The sequence below is a fragment of the Argiope bruennichi genome, chromosome X2 (genome assembly GCF_947563725.1).
Source record: "Argiope bruennichi chromosome X2, qqArgBrue1.1, whole genome shotgun sequence".
In the NCBI taxonomy this organism is placed as follows: Eukaryota; Metazoa; Arthropoda; class Arachnida; order Araneae; family Araneidae; genus Argiope; species Argiope bruennichi.
Genome location: NC_079163.1, coordinates 75,066,604 through 75,092,442, shown reverse-complemented (window position 1 = coordinate 75,092,442; position 25,839 = coordinate 75,066,604). Strand labels below are relative to the sequence as shown.

The following is a 25,839-nucleotide window of genomic DNA, read 5'->3' as shown; positions in this document are numbered from 1 at the left end:
GTCAAGCATGGAGGTGGGTCTGTCATGGTATGGGCAGCTATGTCGTGGTTTTCTGCAGGTCCAATCGTAACCCTGAAAGAAAGGATCACTTTGGAGAAGTATAGAGAAATTTTAGTTGACCAGATCCATCCCATCATGCGAACTTGGTTTCCTACAAGAGATGGAATTTTCCAGGATGATAATGCACCTATCCATGATGCGAGACTTGTTCAATCATGGTTTGATGAATACAAGGATGAAGTTTAACATCTGCCTTGGCCCACACAGTCATCCAACCTCAATATAACTGAACCGTTATGGTCTATTTTAGAGCATTCAATACAGAATCGATATCCTCCACCGGCATCTCTCTCAGAACTTTCACAATATCTCAAGGCAGAATGGTACAATAATCCTCCAAATACTATTCAACACTTGTATGAATCAGCTGTATTACAAGCCAAAGACGTCATACACCGTAATAATAAAGGATTTTTTATAACTAAATATAATTTTTTATATGAAAATAATGGAAACTAAGGTGTTTCCATTATTCTGATAACCCTCTGTAATATTAAGAACTAAATGATCTCTCGATCTACAAAAATAGCATAATCGTTATTAGAAATTCATGAGGAATCTTTTTTTTTTTTTTTTAATATGATCTTCAGCAGTCAAAAAAAAAGGGGGGGGGGGAGATTTTTCATACGAATCCACTTTTTCGTGATTTAATTTTCATCATCGAAAATACATATACCGTAAAGTTACGAATTCTGAATGCATATTTCAAATTTCAAATAATGAAAAAGGCAAGTTTTAAAAAAAATATTAAAAATGAGTAAACTTGCCCCGAGTAAAATCAATTCGATTAAACAAAAAAAGTCAGAAAACAAAAATGTTTTGGATTTAAAAGATGTAGCATTTCAATGCTATGCTCTTTTAAGAAAATAATTATCTACAATTTTATAGAATGGCTCCCTCCATTTTCACAAGTAAGCTATAAAAAAAAACCTCAAATGCAATGTCAACTTTTTAAAATCGCCAATATATTACAAATTTTCACAATAAAAACAGATTATAAGTATATATGTTATGTTTTATTTAAATGCAAGTCTGATCTTAAAGTTATCAAATTCTCAATAATTAAATGGATTATTTAAAAAAATATAGGCTAAAGATAGGCGAAAAATCCTATTGTATCAGAACTAAATATTTAAGCAAAACTGAAATTCGCTTTTTATGATTTACATAAACAATTTTTTTTTCTCTTGTCTAGGTAATAACTATTCTTAAAGAGCATCTCATTTGAACACGTTTACAGACAGTTAACATTTTGAAGGGCTTCAGAGGTAAAGAGGCAATATATTTTTACACTGAAATGGATAACTGAATGTTAGAACATTTTTTTTTTTTTTTTTTTTTTTTATCTAATGAAAGTAAATGCAACGGCATTCATATCCGCGAACAATTAAAACAAAACGGAAGTTTGATACCGGAATGAGCTTTTTAAAGCCTTTTTTAAACCGGTTTCTTAAAAAGTTTTTTCGTTTTTTATTTTTTGAAGATAATTTTTTTTAAAAAAATATGCAAGACAAAAGTTTAATAAGAATAGAATATAAAAACGTAGTAAACAGGATTCTGATATTTTCACCAACATTAGACAAGGTGAAAAATAGGCAATCAAAATTGCATTCCAAATGTCACTTGATCAAATAACATTTGTGCAACACGCTAATAAACAATTTCTAAAATTATACCAACCTGAAAATTCCCACGCATTTAAAGAATTTTTGCCATTTTTTTTTTTTTTTAATGTTAGTACAAACAAAACGCAAATTAATCTGGGCCAAGAAAAAAATCTAAAACTGGATTAAATCAGCATGTTCTCAAATTTTACTTTCAAAAGTATTTAAATGAAGTAAATAATATTTCATTTTGTTTCAGTCAAATGTATTTTTCAAAAAAAAAAATCAAGAAGTTAAATTTTATATAGTCCTTTGATCATGAGGAATTATATTCAGCGAAATATTCTTGACACTCCAAGTTTTAAATAAATGAATGAAATGAAGCGTTTCCATCTTTTGCGATCAAATCTGACCAAGTCCTGAAGTTTTGAATCACTATTTTATGACAACATTTTCATAATTTTAAGCCAATCAACCTTGGAAAAACTCCGGGCGATGATTTGCGTATCTTCTTTGAGACGGTCAATGGAGTGGTCTAAAAATCGCCCGTTTTTATAAGATAGTAATATTCAAATTTTCAAAACTCACTAAGTTTCAATTGCAATAAAGTGGACCGCTCTTTCTATTTAAAACGTGTCAAGAATACTTCACTAAATACGACTCATAGGAACGAAGGTATAAAAATATAACATTTATCAGAACATTTACTGATTCAAACTACATAAAACAATGATTTACTTCATTCAGTAGATTATTTTCCTGATTAGATGCGTATGCCTATTCCACATAGTTCAGAAATTGGCTACTGAGCTCCGATTAACTCTGGTATACTGTGTATATAAAACCATGTATTTTTTTTAAGTAACACAGAATTATTGAATAAATAATGCAGATATTTTAAGAGTCGCAAAACCTCTTCGTTTCATTTTTTTTTTTTTTTTTGAAAAATATCATGTTTTTTTATTTAATTCAGACAGACGTGCTAAATATTACATTTCTCTAGGTTTAGTTTGCAGTGAAGATTAAATCTTTTATCGGTATGCTGACAATACAATGATAAAAGCTTCCCCCCCCCCTTCAAGCAAATATAAAGTGCTCGTGCAGGTAAAAGTTTTTTTTATTCTTTGTCAAATATATTGTTGGGAAATATTCTTAAAATATTTTTTAAAAAATTGATTAAAAATAAAAGATGTTAAAAATTGGTATTAAGGAAAAAAAAATTTAAAATTTTAAGATGTTGTAAAAATTATTTTTGTAATATTTTAAGAATTATGAACCGGAAGTAATTCGTTTAGAACAGGATGATAGTAACTCGGATTATATTTTAAAAAATCGAAAATATATCTGCATCTTTAATCTTCCAGAATTTTTAATTTCTTTCTTCGTATTATCATTCGTGATACGTTTAATATTCATTCAGAATCCTCAAGTATCTCTGTCTTTTTGTTGTAAAATATGCTTAAGACATTTTTTAAAAAATTTATTAAATATATAGAAAAAACATTTACACAGTAAAAACACTTATGATTGAAAAGAATTTTGAATTTTAAAATGATGTAAAAACCATTTTTGTACTGAGATATTTTCGAAGTTATAGCGGAAAAACGGCAAATTTTCACTTAATCGTTAATTAATCAAAATTTCAAAATATATATACATATAGCTGCTAGGTGTACATTCCCACCCTCCAAAGTGTGTGTGTGTGTGTGTGTGTGTGTGTGTGTGTGTGTGTGTGTGTGTGTGTGTGTGTGTGTGTGTGTGTGTGTGTGTGTGTGTGTGTGTGTGTGTGTGTGTGTGTGTGTGTGTGTGTGTGTGACGCTACAGCTACCAAATTTGGCACATGTGTACCTTAGAGGTCGGGAATATGCATTTCGGAGCGATTGTTTTGAATTTTTAATTAGAATTTTAATTAATTAAAAATTAAGCGAAATTTCGGGGTGTTTTTTTTTCGGTGTTTATAACTTCCAAAAATATTATCGCACAAAAATGATTTTTACATCAAGTCAAAGTTCAAAAAATACGAATCACGTTGACAAAAACTCAAACTGAAAGATTAAGTTAAATTTTACAAATTTACCAACATTTTTTAAAGTATAAGAAAGTATAATGTTCAGTACCTGTTTACATGAAATGAAATAAATTTGAAATGCAATATTTTCTAAAAAATGGAATGTGAGAGAAAGTTTTCTTTGACGTTTTAAAATATTTATATTAATTCAGTTTTATTTAAGGTATATGCAGTTTAATGTATACAGAATATCAATTCTAATCTGCGCACAACAGCTAATTTTCAAACTTTTTTAATTAGCGTATATATCTAATGAAAAATAGACTAAATGAAATTAATTATATTTTATACAGTTTAAATCACTAATTATAAATATTAAATTTTTATGCAGATCCTCTGTTCTTAGAGTCATATTTAATAAAATATTCTTGAGACGCTAATATTTTAAATGCAAAAAATTTCCTCCTTTTCAATTAAAACTTTCAATTATCAAAATTTGAATGCCTCTATTCTATAAAATAAAACAGCACGATTTTAGACCTCTCCATCGATCGCCTTTGAAGAAAATATGGCATTTAGAGCTTGCCGTATTATTGTCTAAAATAATGAAATTGTTAATTGTCTTAAAATAATGATATTTAAAGCTTTATAACTCGGTCAGGCTTGATCACAGAGGATTGAAATCATCAAGATAATTTTGATAGATATGAATTATAGGATCGAAGGACTGTAAAATTTAGACTTCATAATTGTTTTCAAAAGTTCATTTAATGATTAAAATAAAATATTATTTACCAAATTTAAATCTTTTTGAAGGTAAAACTGAATTTTACGATGAATCAGAAATTTTTTATCGAATGATTCCTTTAAATATTGCATAAATTGCATATATATATATATTCTGTAGTACACAAAAGATTACAATGCAGAAGGATTCGCTTGTCTGTATTTATATTTTTATAAAAAATGTTTGGTTTCAGAAAAAAAAAAAAAAGTTGTATTTATCGGAGTTTTATCATTTCAAATTCAAATTTAAATCTTACGGCAGCTGGCAGCAAATTAGAGATATATAGTACAATGAACAAAACATCTTGAGGCTTCATAATAAGAGTTATGTGACTATCAAAATTTGAAGCTTAAAATTATTTTTATTTAAGAAGTTATTAAGTTAGAAGAAGTTATTTTATTTTAAGAAGTTAATAAGAGATCAAGGCACATAAATATTTAATTGAAAATTTTAGACAGCATTAATTTTCGCGAACCTGGCAGAATTATGAAGCTTTGAATCTCATAATTTTAAACCTATCAATGACCACTTGGAGAAACGTTGCATGTTAATTGACGAACTTCCAGGAGGCAATGAAACGGTGAAAAAATATCCAAAATAGTGATGCCCAAAGTTTTATTATTTGGTCAGTTTCGGTCACAAAAGAGAGGATTTTTTAAACATTAATCATATTTAGCTATATATTTTTGACATTAAAGTCCAAGGGTTGTATGAAAATTTCGATTTTAACTTTTCCTGTAATGCTTTTATTGGCTTAAATAAATATTTGCTATCGACAGCAATTTTTCAACCGGAAATAAATGCCTATCTCTAACGATATTGAGAATGATTCAAGTGGGCATCCAGTTTTATATACATTATATTAGCAGATCTACGAAAATTAACGTTAAAAACCGACTGTAATAGTAAAAAAACTTTCACTAAAATATTCTTTATGCTTCAGTGATTGTGAGCAAACTTTTAAATAAACTACGTAATTTCAATTTAAATTCATCAATATCCGTTCTGAGTTCGAACCTCAGATTTACAGACCCTTTGAGCCTTCCGAGTTGATCAATGATAGGTGTTTCTGTGATAACAAAAGCGAAATGCATGCGTTTCTGCATTTTGCTTCGCGCCACTATCACACCTTGGTGATGATAGCAGCGCCCTCAACGTGCGTCTGCATAACATTTTGAATTGAGCATGTGTCATGGAAAAGTAGCTAACTTTTATTTATACGCGATCACAATTGATGAAATAGTTTTGAGTTTTTCCCCAATCAATTTTGCAAAAATTTTGAAAATTTCATACAACTTATTTCACAATATATAAGTTGACTGGAAGTGCAGAGATATCTTAAAGAGTAGTAATCGGACAAAATTTCTTAAATAATGAAAAATAAATTTAATCTTTTGGTGATATTTTGAATACATCCAATCCATAACAATAGTAGAAATATCACACGCAAAGGCGGTACGTGTTATATGCCAAGCATCAAACGTAAAAAAAAAGAGTGCGTTAAAATTCACCCATGGCGAGCTTGCATATTTTCGAAAATAAGATTCCTTTCACTTTTGCTAATTCAGCAATTTATTGGGGCTCGGGAAAAGTGAAGATTTACGCAACGCTTAAGTACTTTTACCTTTGAAGTTAAGAGGCGCTAAAAATCTAACCTTCACACTATTTGTAGGTCATTCACAAATACCTCAAATATTCTATGCATTCTTTGTTGAATAAGTAGGACAGCACATTCTCGAAAGGAAAAGTATCGTCTATTTAGGAGTTGAAATAAAAAGAGAAATAAAGAGCAGAATAAATTGAATTTATCATCATGTATATTAGGTCCGATCAATTTCAAAAGCATTAAAAATTACCGATCCTTAAAACCGCTCAGTTAATTTTTATACGGTACGGTAATTTTTATACAGAAATATGTTTAAAAAATGTGTCAAGAGTAGGCGGGGAAAAAAAGATACGGTTAACTGGTTGATTATTTTCATTTTGTTATTACTTTAAAACCGCGTATTAATTTCAAAATAGTCAGATTTTATAAGAATTAAATGCATGATAATGTGGTTTATAAATATGAATGTTATATTATTCGCCATTTTATATTATAATGACAATGAATACTATAACATTCATTTCCGCGAACGTGTTAAAGAAAGGTAATTAAATCACAATCTCTTTCTCTGACTGAAAACTTAAATATGAAAGAATAACAAACTTTATTAAACATAAAAATTGAAAAACTACTTGTTTAAAATACATGAAATATGCCAGGCTTTAAAGAAAAATGATTTTATAAACCTAGACATTGCCAGAAATAGATTGTACACTTGCAGCCTATACTAATTAAACTAATCGTGATTCACAAAATGAGTTGTGTAGTGAAGAATCCAGGATGTCCTCATTCAACTGACAACGATTCAAAACTACGATATCCATATACTCAAATATTCTTCAAAAACAGAAAGAAAAAAACAAATCTAGTATAATCACAGAAAAGCGATTTTGCTAACTTCCAATTAATGAACGAATAATTTTCGTAAATAAAAGGTATTGTTTTCAAATTGAATCTAGTTTATCTCTTATAATATTACACTCGAGAGAGAGAAAAAACACCTTAGAATTACAGGAGAATCGAAGTATTTTAGTTGGGAAATAATGTCCGCGTCATAAAATACAAGCCTTACTCCTCTGACTGCGTATTTTTTTTTTAAATTGCTATTTAGATATGTTGCTTGCAAATAAGTTCAAATATTTTTCAAACAAAGTGAACTGATACTATATGTTACACGATAATAATATTACATAATAAAAATCTCTTATCGTAAAAATAAACACTCCAAACTGCGAAAAACACGGGATGCAACAGAAAAGGGACTGATTGCCAACCCGCGGAAAACGCAGAATAAGCATGCGGAGGGTTAATAATGCTTCACTCACTAACCTTAAAAAATGTGCAGCACACAATGTGATATTAGTTTTATTGATCATTGATAGCATATATGAATTTTCAGACTTTCATTTTACAGCTATTGCCATATTTAAATTTTTATACATATATTTATTCAGGCGCAATTCATATTATTTAACATCCACAATATTTGTAATAGTATTGACAGTTTCCGTTTTAGAAGTATGGATGCGAACATAATCCAATCACTTAATTTTGCACTGCAAATATTTCTTCTAATAGCCTCGTTCATTCACAGTAAGCTAATACAGAAATTTCGTCACATAAATAAAATCTGCATGTTCTTACGAACTGTAAAACAACACTAAACGGCTGTCTAGACACTTCCGCATGTTATATACATCTACCTTGCTTGTCTAATCCAATATTAAATGACATGAATCAGTAGGAAAAACTGTGTTCCACTTACACGATATCAAGTAATTAACACTAACTAATCTTCCTGTTTCTGTTTTTTTAATTCAGCAAATCTTTCGAATTCTGAAGGTGAATCAGTTTCCAAATAATTATTTATCTTTACAAAATTTCATACACATACATTTTCATGACATTCAAAAACCATTTTGTCTCCCTATAGCACTGATTGTGCAAAGGTGTTTCCTAAAACGAAGCTAAATCGTCTCTGGTAATAAAAAAGTTGAAAATGTTTCGATACTTGCAGGCAGGAAGAAATAGACTTCCACGAATGATATTTCAGCAGCAAAATTAAAAATCAGATGACAAGTATACATTTTGACTTAAAAACATTTTCCAATGTCGCAATAACCGTATTCAAATGTCAAAGAAGCATAAGCAACTAAATACTTCCCATTATTTAAATTTGTACTGTTTTAAAAAGCCGTTATATCACAATTAAAATGATGCTGCTGATTCAATTGTCCCTTCCCAGTGATATTTTATGTACGAACGTTTATTATGCAACAACACGATATTTAAATATTATCCATTATCTTTAAAAAACATTAAACTATTTCGAATAAGTAGAATTTTAAAGAATTCTGAAGAGCACAAAAGCACTAAATTTTTGCCCATTAATCCGCTTATGAAACTTAATACAGAAACAATAGAAGACATCCGATCTATCAGCTCAATGATTAATCACCATCTAATTTAAAACTGAAACATAAAATATCAATTAGCCGGAAATTATTTTCCAGCAACACACTGCATATAAATGCAACTACCGAATCAACCAACAAACGCCTGAAATCAGTTAAAAGAAAGTGCTAACCTTGATCTAACCAAGATTGCCAATGAAATCATGTTTTGGAGACGCAAATAATAAAAACTACTATGAAATATAAACATCAGTACAACCTCTTTTTGAAATTTCACTGATTAAAGCTTTCATGCCATTCGACAAAAACTACGTTACCAAATACAGGGTATATCATGAAATGTATACACACTTTAAATTAATATTGCATAATCAATAACAAAGTTTTCTAATTCTAATAAATAAATTGTAGAATCTTATTAATCGGAAACGAATTATAGGTAGAAAACTGCTTATAGTAAAGCGCTACTGATAAAATCCGATCGAAAATGCAAACGGCACGAAGCATAAGAAATGATATTTGGGCATTACGTTGTGGCGAAATTGATATGAGCGAGGATAGAACCTGGGACCTTGTGGTAAGCAGTCCAGTAACATGACTATGATACAAAAGCAATTGTCCGTGCAGCGTAGTTGTTAACTGGCTTATAAGCTATTCAATACAGAGTCTCCCTCCAGTGAGTCGGAGGTGAGACGAACAATATGACTGTTGATTCTAATGCGCCTGCACCCATTTGAGTAGCGCAAAGCGTTATGGCGAGCGTGTGTGGGTGAGAGATTGCTGCGTCAAGTGAGTCTGATGACTTTGGTTGCGGGTAGATGGCACCACTACAGCTGAACGAAGATTGAAAGTTCATCGCGCGAGGTCATCAATGTAGCGGATTGTGATGAGCGAGGATAGAACCTGGGACCTTGCGGTTAGTAGTCCAGTAACATGACCATGATACAAAAGCAATTGCCCGTGCAGCATAGTTGTTAACTGGCTTATAAGCTATTCACTACAAAGTCTTTCAATAGATGCCCTCAACTCGTTAATTATTACTTTAATGTTTAGCCAAACACATTAAGTTTCAATGCATCACAACAAGATATCCATCGGGGATGACATCTCGTAAATGTGTAGGGAGGAAGGAATCAATATCGCTCCTTCGTTCGAATTTTCTAGTCATCAGAATTCCATCAAGGCAAGTTCTATCATCTAGATAATTACGAAATGCTCCAACCTGCTGGAAGTACTATTCTACGTTTTTAAAAGTCTCTTAAATAAGTGGCATAACGTATTCTTGAAGTTATTTCAAAGGTCCAATAATTTCACACAATCCGAGCCATAATTAAGATGACGGCGGTATCGGGAGGGGGGCGAGCTGAAAGGCTCGTGATTAAATTAAAAAACAAATTAACGAGTGAATTAAAAAACAAATTACCGATTTTTTTTATATTGTAGATTTTTTTAATTCAAAATTTTTACTTCGCAAATTATATTTTCATTTTTCAACAGAGAAATTATCTAATCATAAATAAAGTTTATTTTTCATTAGAAATATATCATTAAACTCACAAAAATTAACCTTGATATAATAATGAGTTGATTTCTAGATGGTTATAAACAGATTTTTGTAATCCAAATGAAAAAAAAAAAAAATAGTATACTCAATAATTTTCTAGCATATATTTTACTTTAATTATATTGCATATGTTTCATATTACGCTCTGTATATCAAATAGCTTCGGATACTACATTTTTAATGACTTTACAGGAATAAAAAATAAAAGACATTATCAAGGAGATAAATCAAAGATATTTATCGAAAACTTTTTCTTCAGGTAAAGTGTATTAAGCCACTTAAATTCTTAATAAAATGATCAACCATAACTAGAAAAAGCGATTGATATTGGGAGAAATATAGAGGAAGGCCCCATTATCGTCTACTGTCCCGGGGCAATGCAATAATGAACTACCTGATTTAGATCGCATGGTGTTCTAATGCCACATAAATTATCAGAGGTCAAGTAGCTACAACTATACCAAATCATTTTAATAATTTAAAAAATGCAATTGGAAAAAAATTAATTATTGCATTAATAAATTTTAATCGTGGAATTTCTCATAGTGAAGCAACACCTCGTAAATGTTACATTAGTCATTTTCAATCTACAAGCAAGAAAAACATATATAAAGAAGCTGAAAATCCTCCCCCCAAAAAAAGTCAACTTTTTTAAAATAAAATTTTAAAAAAAAAAGTTTTTTTATTCTTTCGAAGGGATTTTGAATGCGAATGAAGCAGGTCGCGTTTCAACACAAATGACACACGTGACAGGAAATCTGTTGGTATTATATGATGGAAAGGAAAAAATTATTGAAGAAAATGTCAAACAAATACAACAATTTCAGAAAAAATATCCATACCTGGCAAAGTTTAGAAAGATTTAAAACCCTTGTCACATCGCTTTCAAAAATTTCAAACCATGTGTGAAGTTTCACGGTTGTTCTTACAAAATATTTTCGAATCATACAAAATTTAAAACTGGCAATAACAAAATAAGCAAAAATGCAGGCTTTCAATCAATGAAATAGTTTCTGGTTAGTTTTAATTTATTTCACGAAATAATTATCATTCAAGTTTCTAGAAATGGGAGAGAGAGAGAAAAAAAAATCCACCTATGAAAAAATTTATCTTCCTATTAGAAAATAAGAGACTCTTTTAGAACGAAATTAATAAGAAAGCTTCCTCGGCAAGACAATATTATTTTATTAAGAAAATTTCTTTTTCCCCTTTTTGAGGTTAAGATAAGAATGAAATCAAGCGAAGGTATTTTCCCTATTTCTCTTTTGCTTATAATGTAATTTTGTAACAAGTTGTTTTCATATTAAACTTCGTACTAATTCAGTTTTTTCAAATGACAAAATCCAAACTAGCAGATTAAATTTTTCCGAAATCAAATAAAATCCAACACTTCTCTGCGACAGGGTATTTTTTTTTGTTGTTGTTGTTGTTGTTGTTTCCTGCTTAGAATTAGGCTGTAGTTTTATTAGACATCTTTAAATATAATGAACCGGTTATAAGAGTTCTTGTTTTAGATTAAACTGCAACGTGATAAATAAAAAGTTTGCATTTTTTTAATTTAAAATATTTTATAATTTTAGTTATTATATATGAAAACAGAAAAACATCGCTTTGCGAAATTTCGGCTTTTCCTTTTTTTTTTTTTTTTTTTTTTTTTTTTTCCTTCCCCTTCCTTCCTCAATAATCCCGGAAGATATATAGCGAAATTCTAAATGCGGTCTTTCCCACATTTTTTCGAGCGGTCATGGTAATTTAAACATATTAGCTATAGGAGGAAAAGATTGTCAAAATGAAATAAAAAATAAATTAGATTGTTGGATATTACTTCAGATTAACAATTATGGATTGATTTAACAATTTCCTTTAAAAGCAGAAAAGAATCGAATAATCGATTGGGCAAATGTATTTGCTTTTGCTGACATTCGAACGAAATAGTTTTTAAGCATACTGAACTAAATAGGGAGATTTCTACAAAGTCACTGAATTATAAAACAATGAAAGGAGGTTTTTGGAGAATTTGATAAAAAAAGAGAGCGAATACAGAAAGGAAAGAATAAGTAAAAATACGAACGAATGAAGTAAAATAATGAAACTACAAGTGGATCAAATATTGTCATATTTAAGCATACTTTTATCTTTAAAAATGAAATAGAAATTTTTAAGATTTATAATCACATTATTCATAGGTCTTTCTGCTAAAAAAATCAGTAAGAGGCACATCAAAATTTTTCAAACTTGATTTTAATTTTCGTTCGAAAAGAACTGTAAGAAATATAATTTTTATAATTAAGAAGTTTTTCAAAAGAATCGCATAATTATCATTTTTCAGCTAGTCTAAAGATTATTCTGGTAATAAAAAAAAAAAAAAAATTATATTAACCATCGAAGTTTTTCAGGACATTCGATTACTTTTTTAATCTGGATAATATAAAGAAAGATATATTGAATCATGCGACCATCGTAAATCTGATTTTATACTGGGTGTCAAAAAAAAAAAAAAAGCGCAATATTTATTTCCACAAGTATTGCATCTAGACATATACCTCTAATTACAAAGTTTCATTAAATAGGGTGGGCAATTGTATGGAAACATTTTGGTTGTTGAGGTGGCCGATAGTAAAAAGTTTTTTTAAAAAATTAATACGTCCCCCGAAATGTAAAGGAAAAAAAAATCAATTAGTAAAATGTTTCTCTTGCATCCATCTATGCACATAAAGTTTCACATTTATCTACAAAATTTACAGATATACTTTTTTTAATTTAAAGGGACTATTCACAAATATAGATGAAAATATTAATTTCAGAATTGCAAATTTATTCAGTTGAGGAAAACTCATTTGTCCAATAGTACACCATCCGATCATCATTAACTTCAAAGAAATTTGCTAATTTTGCATAATGTTGCTCACTTTCATTGGTAGACAGTTGCGACTTTATAAAATTCATAAAAGAAAAGAAACTGAATTAAAATCTCGGAGAAGTACTAAAATGCTCAGCAACAAAACACAATTCTTTGCTCGCGCATATGCGCTTTTTAAAAGAATGACATTTAGTAACAAGGCACATTTGAATATACTGACTATTTATAAAGTAAGCAATCGCAATGCCGGTCTAGTTGTAGAATACAAACGTCGTTTTCGAATTTCCGGGATGATTCTAGAAAGTGTATTTACAAGGGTTTATTGATTATAAACTACAAGATCCTTACTAACCCGGAAAGGAACGGGGTAAATGAAGTGTTGTATGTGTACAGAAATTGACATTTTGGCTTATTTTTCAAGTTAACTTCATTCTAATATACGAATATTCAATTCCAAACTTAACATTCTAAAACCGACAATGTCGAGAATATTTCAATGTAATTACTGACATCCATATAGCCTTCTCTGAGTTAACAGATTTTTACAACAGTTATATAGGCAACTACACTATCGACGTCTAAAATTTTACAATTGTACCCTACCTTACTCAATCCTTTTGAAAAATGTACCCTACTCTACTCAAATCCTTTTCTGAAAAATGCAATTTGAGAGAGCGAATGTTGGCTTTAATTGAGACAAATATGAATTTTTAAAACTATGGATTTTGATACAGTAGACTCCCGATTATCCGCGTGCGGGTTATCCGCGGTGCGGATTATCCGCGCCTGCCGCACAAAGGTTTTTTTTTTTTTTTTTTTTTTTGACTGATTTTTTTAAAAAGGTGCAGTTTTACAGTTATGCTTTTGTAATTACATAATACATTACAGTATTAAAACAGTACATATGTACTAATTTTTCTGTGCATCCTTGACGCTTCTCGTAAATACTAAGCACTTTTCTGTTTTCGTTAAAAAAACGCATTTTAGGTTAGTTTTGAGTGATATACTAAAATATTAAGCGTTAGTTAAACATTTCCTGCTGTTTATTTTAGGTTTCATTGAACATAAAACGATTTCTCAAAGTTGGAATGACTGTTTTCTTTTTTGCTATACCCGTTTTTAGCTTTTTTCGGATTATCCGCGATTTTTGTTATCCGCGGCGGCCGCGCCACCCAATTCCGCGGATAATCGGGAGTGTACTGTAGTTGCAAAAGTAATTTTTCGTACAAGAGATTTATCATCAGTGGCAATTTTCTATAAATGTGTGGTATGGTAATTTTAGAAACTCTTTGGTAGTTTTTATTCAGTACTACAGTGGTTGGATTTAGCTACTCAACTATTTAGCTACTTATGATAGGAATTATATCTGAATGAATAAACAGGGTTGCACTCAAATCTGGAAAAAAAAAATCCTGTGTTTTCCTTTTACGTATATTTAAGATATAAGGAAATGCACAAATAGCACTCATGTGCTAGTTATAATGGAATATGGTTTTAAGGAGTAGAAAAAGCAAGGAAAGGAAACAATTTAACATTTTTCAAAATAATAGCATATTAAAAGAAGGTTTATATTTATACACAAAAAAAGACAATTTTTCTTTATTTATTATCTGGAATTTAGCAAGACAAAATTTATATATTAAGGGGGGGGGGATATGTTACTCCTCATACTCTTTAACTGTAAACTGCACAAAACATTAAGGAGTCGAGTGAAATAAAACAAACAAACAAAAAAATATTTTTGTTATGATACAAATCGTTTACAGATTACTTAAAAAAAACTAAAGCAAGATTACTTTGTCAAAATTTATTCATTTTTGTCAATTCATGCATTTGGGCATCTATTTCAGCAGATTTTTCAGCCATCAGTTTCATAGAGCTAACCCTTAACGAAAAAGATACAATTTTGTACGGCCTAATTTTTGAGCAATTTCACTTTCAGTGAACACATGTGAAAATATGTCCGATATATCATTGAATGCATTAAAGAAAGAATATGATGCATCAAGTTTTAATTCCCATAAAAATTCAGCTTTAAATTATTGTTCTTGAACTAAAATGTTCGAAAACGGTTTAGTTTCGGGCATTAAATTTGACGTGTTATCTTAACCTGCATTCCTTTTAGATACTAAGTCCAATCAGTGATGATTCTTTAAAACTGTCCCGTAGTCTTGTACGTTTTCCTATTTTGGCATGACTATAGTAAGTGCCTGTTTTTTCCGTATTCCCAGACTTACCTTCTTACAAAGCGAAAAGTACCGGGGCCTCCAACAAGAGTGCTTTCTCTTCTATAAAACTTAATGCTCTTTTCGTTCTCGGAGGCCCCGAAACAAACCACTGAACAAATTAAAGTATAGTAGACTAAACCTTAACTTTCCGCAGGTTGAATGTTCCCGCCAAAGAAACGCATTTTATTCTTTCACGCAGTTAGAGAAGTCTCACGCATGCTCATTAGCTGCAATTCGGGAATATCGAGGAAAAAGAACAACGGTTTACAAATCGAAACTGGATTGATCTATACAAAAAAAAAAAAGAGGGGGGAGAGTAGAAAATGGGTGTGTTTCTTCATTGCACAATCGCGAATGGTATTTCTTCGTTTGAGAAAACTATGACTGTGATGTTTATTCTTGCAATCTTTAAAAATCTGCATTTTTTTTAGATGGAAAAAAAATAACTTAAAATTCCTTAATTAACTTAATCGTTAAAATTAAAATTTTTAAAAGAAACTTAAAATTCTCTGTATTTTCTCGATTTTTAAGAAAATTTTCAAATTACCCTGTTTTTTTTTCTGTCGATTTTTAAGTTCCCGGTGTTTTTTCGGGTTTTCCAGGTTTCCCAGTTGCGTGACAACCATGATAAACTGGCTCTGGCATTACTCACTCTGTGGATCTTTGCAGAAAAATTCAAAAAGCCTGTCTTTAAAGTCACAAGTGATGAGCTCGATCGTATATGCGCAAGCATTGTTAAAAGAATACAATTTTGTAAAGGTATCGAAGGCGTTCATATTGAATAAGTATTTAAGCATTTCAATTAATATATCATCTGACCATTTTTAAAAAATTAATGAAAATTAACAAAGCTTATTATTTTCTCATTCGACCCTTTTAATAATCTAGTACGATATGTATAGTATCCTGAAAATTACAACGTAAGTCTCGCTCAAACATCCACATTTGCCTTTAATTATCGCGGTGAATTTTATAGAAAGAAGTACGAAACTTTGTATTGTATAAATAAGTGAAAGAAAATTTATTCAGCGACTTGCTATACTATAGGACCCCTATAAAAATCATAACTTTTTATTGTTCTTCTCTAGAGAAGCTAAATTAATTTTATATATTTTGCTATTTTATATGATAAAACTTGGCAAATGGAAGCCATACTTAAGAAATTAAGTTGCAATAGTTAAGAAAATAATTCCTTGTTTCACTTTTTTTGGGACAACCTGTATATTGAAAATAAAGGAGAAAACTTAAAATTGATATATCTGAAGTTTATTTATGGATAAAGACAAATATAAAATACAAAAAGCTTTCGTTAATATTTATTATCTTTTCTTAATTTATTTTAACAATGAACATGAAAATAAAAACGATTTTTTTTTTAATTCTGATTTTTATACGTGTTTTGCTTTTATTGCATTGCATTATTTTGATAAGTAAAATATATGCTTTCGGCACGCATCATTTTAAGAACTGCTGAAAGACTTATGGTTAAATCATCAAACCAACGAATGTAACATAAAATGTAAAGAAGAGTTTTAACTAACAACCTTTTTGTGCATTTTGAGCCATTCTCTTAGATGTTTTTTCTAAATCAATTAAGCTAAATTACCTAAAATTTGGTATTTGGAGAGTTCAGAATGTGAAGAATCGTTTAAAAAAGAAAGACTGAGATTGTAATTCAAAAATCTGAAAACATGAAAATAAATATGAAGATGGTCCCTCACAATTATGTGATTTTACATGCATTTAAAGACCCACATTAATGTATAAAATGACTCATTTTTTGCTTAATTTCAATATTTGACAATTATGAGCCTTAATATGCAACTGCTTACTTTTTTAATGGATTGTATGTGCATTGAAAATTGTTTTAAAAATATTTACAAACACAAGACTTCTGGTTGTGCCCTTGTAAATTCATAATTTCCAAGGAACAAAGACAGTGGAACCAATAGATGGGAAGAGAAAAAATAAGTTCCCTTCACAGGTTTTTATTAAGGAAAGTCCAATTTGCATATGACACTATAATGAATAACAATATTGAATCTATCAGTATTCAGCTGCAGATTCTGTGATGTTCTGCCTGTGATGCAGGTTTTTTTAAAACCTTGAATGGCATGCGAGATAAAAACAAAATGAATGGTTATCAAAAAATGAGACCACCTGTTCAAAATTGATTATACCGCAATTGCAACAATAAAAACCAGATGAACATTCAATGTTAATAGGAGCTTAACAGTTCAGCATCATATTACATTGGTAGGAAATTGCTTTTCTTTCTCTCTCAACAAACTAAATTTTTTCCAATAACAACCAACCAACTCTTTTGCAACTTCTTTACCCTACATTCCAAGAACTTCTGGTCCTGATCAATAAAAGAATTAAATCTAATGCAATCTCACAGCATTATTATTAGTGTAAATTTTGCTATTTAAAGTAAACCGTGAAAATACAAATAAATGATAATTTGATGGCATAAAGTTCAAACTTCATGATGGATGTAACATTTCTCTATTCCATATTTATTTATTTTTCAAGTCAGTAAAGAAGCACTTCTTCCCTCTAATGATGATCAGAAAATGAATTTAGTACAACACTGAATAAAATCCAATAATGATTGCGAGTAATGACAGGTAAGTTAAATATTCATTAATTTTCAAGAAAAAAATTATACAGATAGCAAAGAACAAAATTATTAGTACAGTATGTTTTTAAAAATAGGCCATTGACTATTAGTAGTTTATTGTAATACAGCATTCACTATTAGCTTTTATACCTGTTGCACTTTTCATCTTATAAGATTAAAATTATTTTTAGTCTTCATCATTTAAGGTTATAATTTAACTTTCACAATTTAAACTGCATATGAAGTTACAGTATTAAATAAAATCAATTTTAAGAGCTTTGATACAAAATGTGGACCAAATTCCCCGTTTTTTTAAAAAATGACATAACCCAACCATCATAAAATATGGTATAATAATAAACAGCTTTTGAAGATGGATCAATAATAATATGATAATAATCTTTCTAACAGATATTCCACTAGTAAATTTATCTTGTTCTTTGATTAGGAAATACAAACTTCAGATTAAAAATAATTAACAGATGTTCAAGTGAATTATTAAAAATGTTAAATATATATATTCCCCCTCCTCCCAAGAGAAAAACATCACACAACTTAGTCCACACTTCATCGTCAATTGAAATTTGAAACTATCTGAAATACTCTAGAATTTCCAATAGGAAAAATTATTATATAAATGATAAAAAGAATTTTATATAAGAATTATATGAAAACCAATTTAGAGCCAGAAATAATACACTTTAAGCAAAGCAAGTATTAATATAACAATATACAGTAAAAATACTGGTTGAAAACTTTAAAAAAAAAATAAAAAAAATATCATATCTTTTTCAAATTTAATAAGACACTAATTCAGAATTATTATCTAATAAACTCAAACTTACAACAGAAAAAAAAAATGTAAACCAGAAAAGAAAACACTTCATTGTTTTGCAATGAAACTGATAACAGATACAAGGAATTTTATTAATAAGAAAAACACTTTTGTAGATAAAACAGAAAATAACTAACTTTAAAAATACTATGAAGATCTTAAAAAAGCACTATTAATGTTTATGAAAAGTAATTATAATATTCTGGGAGGAAAAAACAATCAAATTTATGAAATTACAACATTTCTGCAACAATTAATTTTTTCTGTAAATTCTAAAAATATACATGGGATAAAATTTTAACAATCTGCAAATGCAATGCCTGAATTCATATCAATATATATCTAAACAACAGATGAAATAAACTATGCTCATGTCAATAAAATCTCTTAATAAATATTATATCTTGATCACTCCTCTCTGGACATTACTCAAGACCCACTTTTTCCTTCCAAGCCCCCTTTAAATACTAAAATCAATACTAACCTACTGGAACCATGCTCTAAGAAAGAACCAACCTAAGTTTTATTACAAAAAGGTGAAGACACTTCCAGTGAAAACAGCACTATAGCCTACACAGATGGTTCCTCTGATATTGACTGTAACAGAGGTGGTGCTGGCATCTCCATCATTTACCCCTTAGGATATAACGTCAAATTAAAAATACCCACTGGCCAAATTGCTTCAAACTTCACAAGTGAATTAATCGCTATTACAGAGTTTCTTACCCATTTTCGCTCTCATTCTCTAAACGATTCAATAAAAGAAATTGTGATTTTCTCAGACTCAAAATCAGCACTTGAAGCCATACATAATGGCAAAACAACAATAACGCAAGAAATTAATACCCTTCTCCATTTACTAAATATATCTTGCACTCTCCAGTGGATCCCAGCTCATATTGGAATTGAGGGGAACGAATGTGCAGATGCCCTTGAAAAGGAAGCATGTGACGAAGACCAACCTCGAGTAGTCACCTGTGCAGATGCGAATGCTGCCGCCAGGCGAAGGAACTATAACCAGCATCTTAGCAAGGCAATAATCTCCGATCTAAACTGCCCAGGAAACCTTTCCTCTACAAAAGCTAGGCTACGTACTGAGCATTTCAAGGGCATGAAGATCTCGCGAACCAATATAAAATCCTATCTCATCTGCAAGTACTGTCCCCATTCGCAACTAACTCCAGATCATGTTTTTGACTGCCAGGCTATAATCAGTTCCCTCTTTCAACTTGGAGCACCCCCAATCGAAATCTCCATAGCCATTGGGCTCCAGAACTAGCAGATCTGTCACCAAGGCTTTTGGAGGACTCTAATCTTTTGTACTAGCACTGTATGCATCGACATGACAACAACAATAACAATTACAAAACTCATTACATGAACTAATATTTCAAATTGAAAATAAAATGACCCCCACCTCCTTTTCTTTTTAACTATACCCACAGAAGAACAAAACCTTAAATTACCAATCTTTAAAAACAATAAACATAGGACTAAATAATAAGTAAATTATTTTAAATTTTCTACTTATTATTATACTTATAATAAAATGAAACACAAGTATCTAAGCTATTAACAAAAGCAAATACCTAAAATAACTGATAATAATTATATTCAGAAAACAGATGTGCCAACGTTTTAGTTGGAAATTACTCTTAAAATAAACCATCATTTAAAATTATGAATAAAAAACAAACAAAAACAATTTTTCAAACAAACAATAACAAGTCTAAAAGCATTCTTTTGAAATAAACTAAGTTACTACTGATATCGTGCAAAAAAAACCTATTTTAAAATTCATAATGCAATTTCAGTTAAATTCAAGTACCAAAATATAAAATTATTACTCCTGTCATTATGTAACTTAAAAAATTTTAAAGAAGGAATTTTTGCAATTCTGTTTAAAAAAATTGCAACCCTTACTTATTTAATGAAAAACATGTATAAAATGTTATGAACACTACTATTTGATTGGGATACTCATTTCTTCCAAAAAGAAATACTTAGAAAATTCCCAAACAAGTCTGCTAATGGTCGAGATTGGTTTTAAAAGCATATGCTTAATTTCAACCAACCGTCTAAAAGTCAAAATTCACAATAAATATTTTTAACTTCCAATATACCCATCTAAAAATTTCTGATGTTGTTGATTCCAAATCAGTATTAATATACAAATGATCAAATGAGTTTTAGTAAGATTAATGCATTTCAACATCCAATATTTTTAATTAAATTCTTTTGATAAACAGGACTAAAAAAGTGAATATTTATATAACACATAATTTCCACCCATTCCAATGCATTTTTTTACATAGGTGATTTTTTTTAATTAACGAATACCTAGATTATATTTCCAAGGAAATAATTATAAAACGTATTCACTTCAATAAACTTAACCATCAAGTTCATTAAAACATACCTTACATAAGAGTTATGTAATAACTAAGCTATTTATTTTTTCAATGCAAGAAAAAAAAAATCCGCTCTTTAAATAATTTAAATTAAAAATATACAAATTTGTAAAACTGAAAATATTAAATCACAGTACAAAAAGAAATATTCTAAATTCTTATATTTCATTTCATACTTCTGGAAGAAAAATTTCTATTGAAACAAACTGATCATGTTACTTATTTACTATCTATTATTATAAATAAAATATATTAACTTAACATGGTGACTAAACCAGAAAACTGCAAGCCGCTTTGATACCATCCTCAAATTAAAAAGATATTTTAAAAACAACTTCAAATATTTCAGCAAGTTTTAAGACATTAAGCATCTCAAAAGACGAAAAAAATATGTTTTCATTTATATGTAATGCAGTTATTTTCTGATGCATACGAATTATTAATAATAAACTGATTATTTAACTGCAGTACAAGTCAACAGATAATTTGTGGGACTTGAAACAACTGGAATTTCAATTAGCCAACAATACAAGAGCACACAAACATAACTATACTATACATTGTTTCAATAGAAAATAAGCTATAATTCCAACTCATTTCTCAGCATAAAATTTTACAAATCCAGGGAGAAGTGTTTTTAAATATAAATAGGTTGTTTAATAATTTCTGAAATACAAAATATCTCTATCTTCTTATATTAAATCCTAAAATAAAAGGCATAAAAACTCTGCAGCGAAGTACAATATCACAAATGAAATAAAATAATATTGAAACGAAATTAAAAACAGTAAAAAAAGAATTAATAGAAAAGATATTAAATATATATATGTTTGAAACTAGCATCCTGAAAGATTATATTTCTTATGTCACGAGCATTAATGTCATTCACCCACAAATTTAAAGGGGGGGAAAAATATGTCATAAGTAATCAGTCATAATTACTACAAATTTCATTCAATCTAGCATACATTCTTTACATAATTTAATTAGATATGTTAAGCAAATAGTAATTTAACAAATTTGTTTACACTTAAAAGTTTTTGGATTTACATACTTCGTTATCTTTATTATTTCGTATTCCACGAACTAAATCGGTCAAATTTTTATCAAAAATTCTTTCCAAATTTCCTTTCACTTTACGAAGAGCCATTTTAAAATATTAAAAAAACTAATATCTTAGCAAATTGCCACATGAACGAAAATTAGATCACAACCCAATCCAGATTCAAGAAAACACAAAACTAGACTTGATTAAATAGACAACTCTTTTCACTCCTCTTGTTATTTCGGCTAAGCGTAACGGATGTGACGTCAAATGAAGCTGCAAACTCTTGTCTTCTCACGTGATTCTTTCGCCATCTTTAATTTCATTTCTTACAACTTTTTACTTACGTCACCGCTCATCACTAATAGTTTACAAAAAATTTATTAAAAATGTAAAGAATTGGAATAAAAATATCAATAATTTTTTTTTTGAATTCTCATTCAAAAGTTTAAATTTGGAAAGCCAAAGAATGCTGTGTTAATTAAAATCGTCATACTAGAGGAACACTCTAAAGAAAATTCCATTCCATTTTCTTTATTCAAATGCTAAATTAAGTGCAATTGTAAAAAAAAATTGCTTGAAATAAAAAAAAGTGAGAAATACTTATTTGCATTCAAGAGTTTTTTAAGTCTAAGTAACATATTTAATGAAGTGAACATTTATAAATGATGAAGGATTGAAAAATTGCATTAATATTTCTCCTAGAATTAATATATCCTTCTTCAAATCGGGATATATTTAGACGCTATTTTAAAATATAAAAAATACTAAAATACTCACGAAAATACGTCTTGTATTTTTGGTATTACGTCCTTGGATCCCTGAATTGTCTCTGAATAGTCCATTAAAATTTTTCTGTCAATATTATAGCTACTGAAATTACGAAAAAATTTTATGAATAAAATGTTATGTTAATTACACTAATATAATATTTTTGAATCACAAGAATCCATGATTGTTATTGTTAATTATTCGGATTCGGTATGCATTGCGGTTTCACTAGAGATTCCGAAACGTAAATTGGCAAGACAACAAACCAGCTGTAGTTTTTCAAATTAGAAAATAATAATGTGAAAATGTGTGAAGATCTGTTATTTCGATTATAAGGGCAATTTAACATGAAGCGGTTTTTAATTAAGCATACAGTTCGAAAAATTATCAATATAATCTAATGTGTTCGAATAATAGAGAAAACAAATATAATTCGCCTTTGGGAAATTTCTGTAAAAACATGACTAATTGGAGTCCCATATTTTGTGCTCTTATTTATAAAATGATATTTTTTCGTGCAAGCCATCGACATTGTGCAACTAAACAGTTACACTTGAGCAGCAAATCACAAGTAGAAAGTTTAATAAAACTACGAAGGTTACTTTCTTATCTCAATCAAGAGCAGTTTTTCCTTATGAAAATGTTGTTTCATCCATGTATGGTTCGAAAGCATCACAGATCATCTCCGTATTGGTGGGAAAAAGTAAAAGGAACCTCTTCTCACAATCAGTGGTTAAAATATGTAAGAATGGGAAAGGATAATTTTATGAAGCTAGTCAAAAATCTCTCGCCTTATCTAGAAGCAGAAAGTACAATGAACATAACAATAGAAAAACAGACTGCTATTGCTCTTATATCTATGGCTTCTGGTAAGAGTAATGCATACATTGGACGATTGTTTGGTATTTCAAAATCTAGTGTTGCAATTGTTATTGAAAATGTTTGTGATGCCATAAAATCTCTCATGCCTCAGTATTTAAAAGTACCTGAAAAATCTGTTTTAGAAAGAAATATAAATGACTTTGAAAATAAATGGGGATTTCCTCAATGCGCTGGTGTAATTGGAACCATACATGTGCCTGTTAATACATTAAACTTACCAGAAAATGCAAGTGATTACATAAATAGTAATAAAGAGCGTTCAGTACTGTTGCAAGGTGTTGTGGATTCAAACTATAAATTTTGGGATGTCAACATTGGATGGCCAGGAAGTGTTCATGAATCTAGAGTTTTCACTAATTCTATGCTTTGGCTGAAAGGTCAGGATCATAATCTTTTCCCAGATACACTTAAAGAACTATATGGTATTAAGATCCCTATTTATATATTGGCTGGAACACCATACCCACAATCACATTGGGTTTTAGGGCCTTTCTTAAATGAAGCTTCAATAAAAGAAAAAAATTTTAATGAAAAGTTCACATTTGCTTATAATACTATAGAAATTGCATTTAAACGTTTAAAAGCAAGATGGATGTGTTTGGTCCAGGGTAATATTTGTAGCATAGAAGTCTTGCCATCTGTTATTGCAGCATGTTGCGTTCTGCATAATATATGTGAAATGAATAATGAAATTTTCTTAGACAGTTGGATAGCAAAATCTGAAAATACTTTTAAACAACCAATTCCACTATCTTGCAATATAGTAATAGGACCTCAAATAGAAAATATTCGAATGGCTTTAGCTGATCATTTTCTAAATCTAGCTAGCTTAAGTATCTTGTAAGCTAGCTAGCTTTTCTAGTATCAGGCTAGCTTAAGTATTTAGAATGTTTATATAGGAAAAAAAGTTTTAAAAAATAAAATAGTATGATTTCAAATAATCTTCAGATATCCTAACTGTTATCAACTTCTTTCAGACCCTGCAATAAATTAATAAATGCTGCGAGTTTTACTTATTATCCAATATGTTACTTATTATTTGTGATCACTATCCATATGACGCATTAATGGATAATGATTATTTTTTGGGCTGACTTTTTAGTCATTTTACAAATTAAATTTTGCTTAAAATTTGAAGAGTATTTTTTTTATATATAATTTTTTTTTTTCATTGCTTCAGAAAAAGATTAAAGCGTGTTCATTTTACAAATTTTTAGGTCAAATGTTAATTCATAATAATTCTAGTAAAAGTGTGGATAACCATAATTTCTTAAGCTCAAAAAGCTTTTTTCTCAAAGTATATAATTGAGGAATTTCATGGATGGAAGATTAAAAATTCCGATTCCACCAAAGAGCTACCATATTTGATAACCTCGTACTTGTTGAATCTCATAGGTTAGATATCCTTATATTGATATGATATGAAAGTTTGTAGAGTCATTTCTTTCATGCAACTCCTGTTCATAATTCTGAGGTTTATCCTTAAGACAAGTCGACTAGACATATGCTTAGGAAAACTAGTATTGCTGCACACTAAACTCCTTTATGCATAGATCTGAAACTGCTCCAAGATTATGATTGCAATAATAGAAATTTTACTTGAAATCAACTCTTGGAGGAAACAGAGAAATTTTGCAGCATTTTCTGTAAATGCATGTGTGTCATTAGGTTAGTCACCATTTCAGTGCCTTAAAAAAGTCATTAAAGAGGAAAGGCATTTCCCAGTTCAATAATTTTATTAATCATTCCTGATGACAACTACTGATCTAAAAGTAATTTTTTTAAGCTCAAAACAATAATAAACTATTTAAGGTCCATAATTGTACAAGAAAGATTACTTAACCTCCTGCCGTTATTTTCCTTAAAAAATAAATTATAGAAATATTTAAATTAAAATATGATTAAAGCAAGGAAAATAAAGTTAAATTTTTTATTTCTTTTATATCAATGTTAATTTATTATGACAAATATTACAGTTCAGATAAGAATAAATATTATATGTGTTTCTTTCTTGCATTAAAAGTTGAATCTTTTTTATTTATTTATTTATTCACTTTTTTAATTACTGAGTGCTCTAATTGATGACACTGGTATGCCCTAAATAGTTCTGGCTTAATTTCAAACTGGGTAGTTAATCTAAT

General features: G+C 29.3%; 2 protein-coding genes across 2 annotated transcripts in view; one reads left to right on the top strand and one right to left on the bottom strand.

Moving 5' to 3' along the window:
- Positions 1-22,301, bottom strand: part of LOC129960193 (AP-3 complex subunit delta-1-like) — a 95,962-nt gene extending 73,661 nt beyond the window's left edge. Inside the window, exon 1 of the mRNA XM_056073414.1 lies at positions 22,055-22,301. Coding sequence (XP_055929389.1) covers positions 22,055-22,150 — 96 coding nt within the window. The 5' untranslated portion in view covers positions 22,151-22,301. The remainder of the gene's footprint in view (positions 1-22,054) is intronic.
- A 770-nt stretch (positions 22,302-23,071) lies between these two features.
- On the top strand, positions 23,072-25,540 carry LOC129960298 (uncharacterized). The gene has a single exon (XM_056073622.1). It carries the CDS (start codon positions 23,217-23,219, stop codon positions 24,540-24,542), a length of 1,326 nt encoding a protein of 441 aa, XP_055929597.1. The 5' UTR covers positions 23,072-23,216; the 3' UTR covers positions 24,543-25,540.
- The last annotated feature ends 299 nt before the right edge of the window (positions 25,541-25,839 follow it).

Bases quoted from the DNA above. Each gene is read 5' to 3' on its own strand.
- LOC129960298 (XM_056073622.1), top strand. From the start codon at position 23,217: ATGTGTTCGAATAATAGAGAAAACAAATATAATTCGCCTTTGGGAAAT.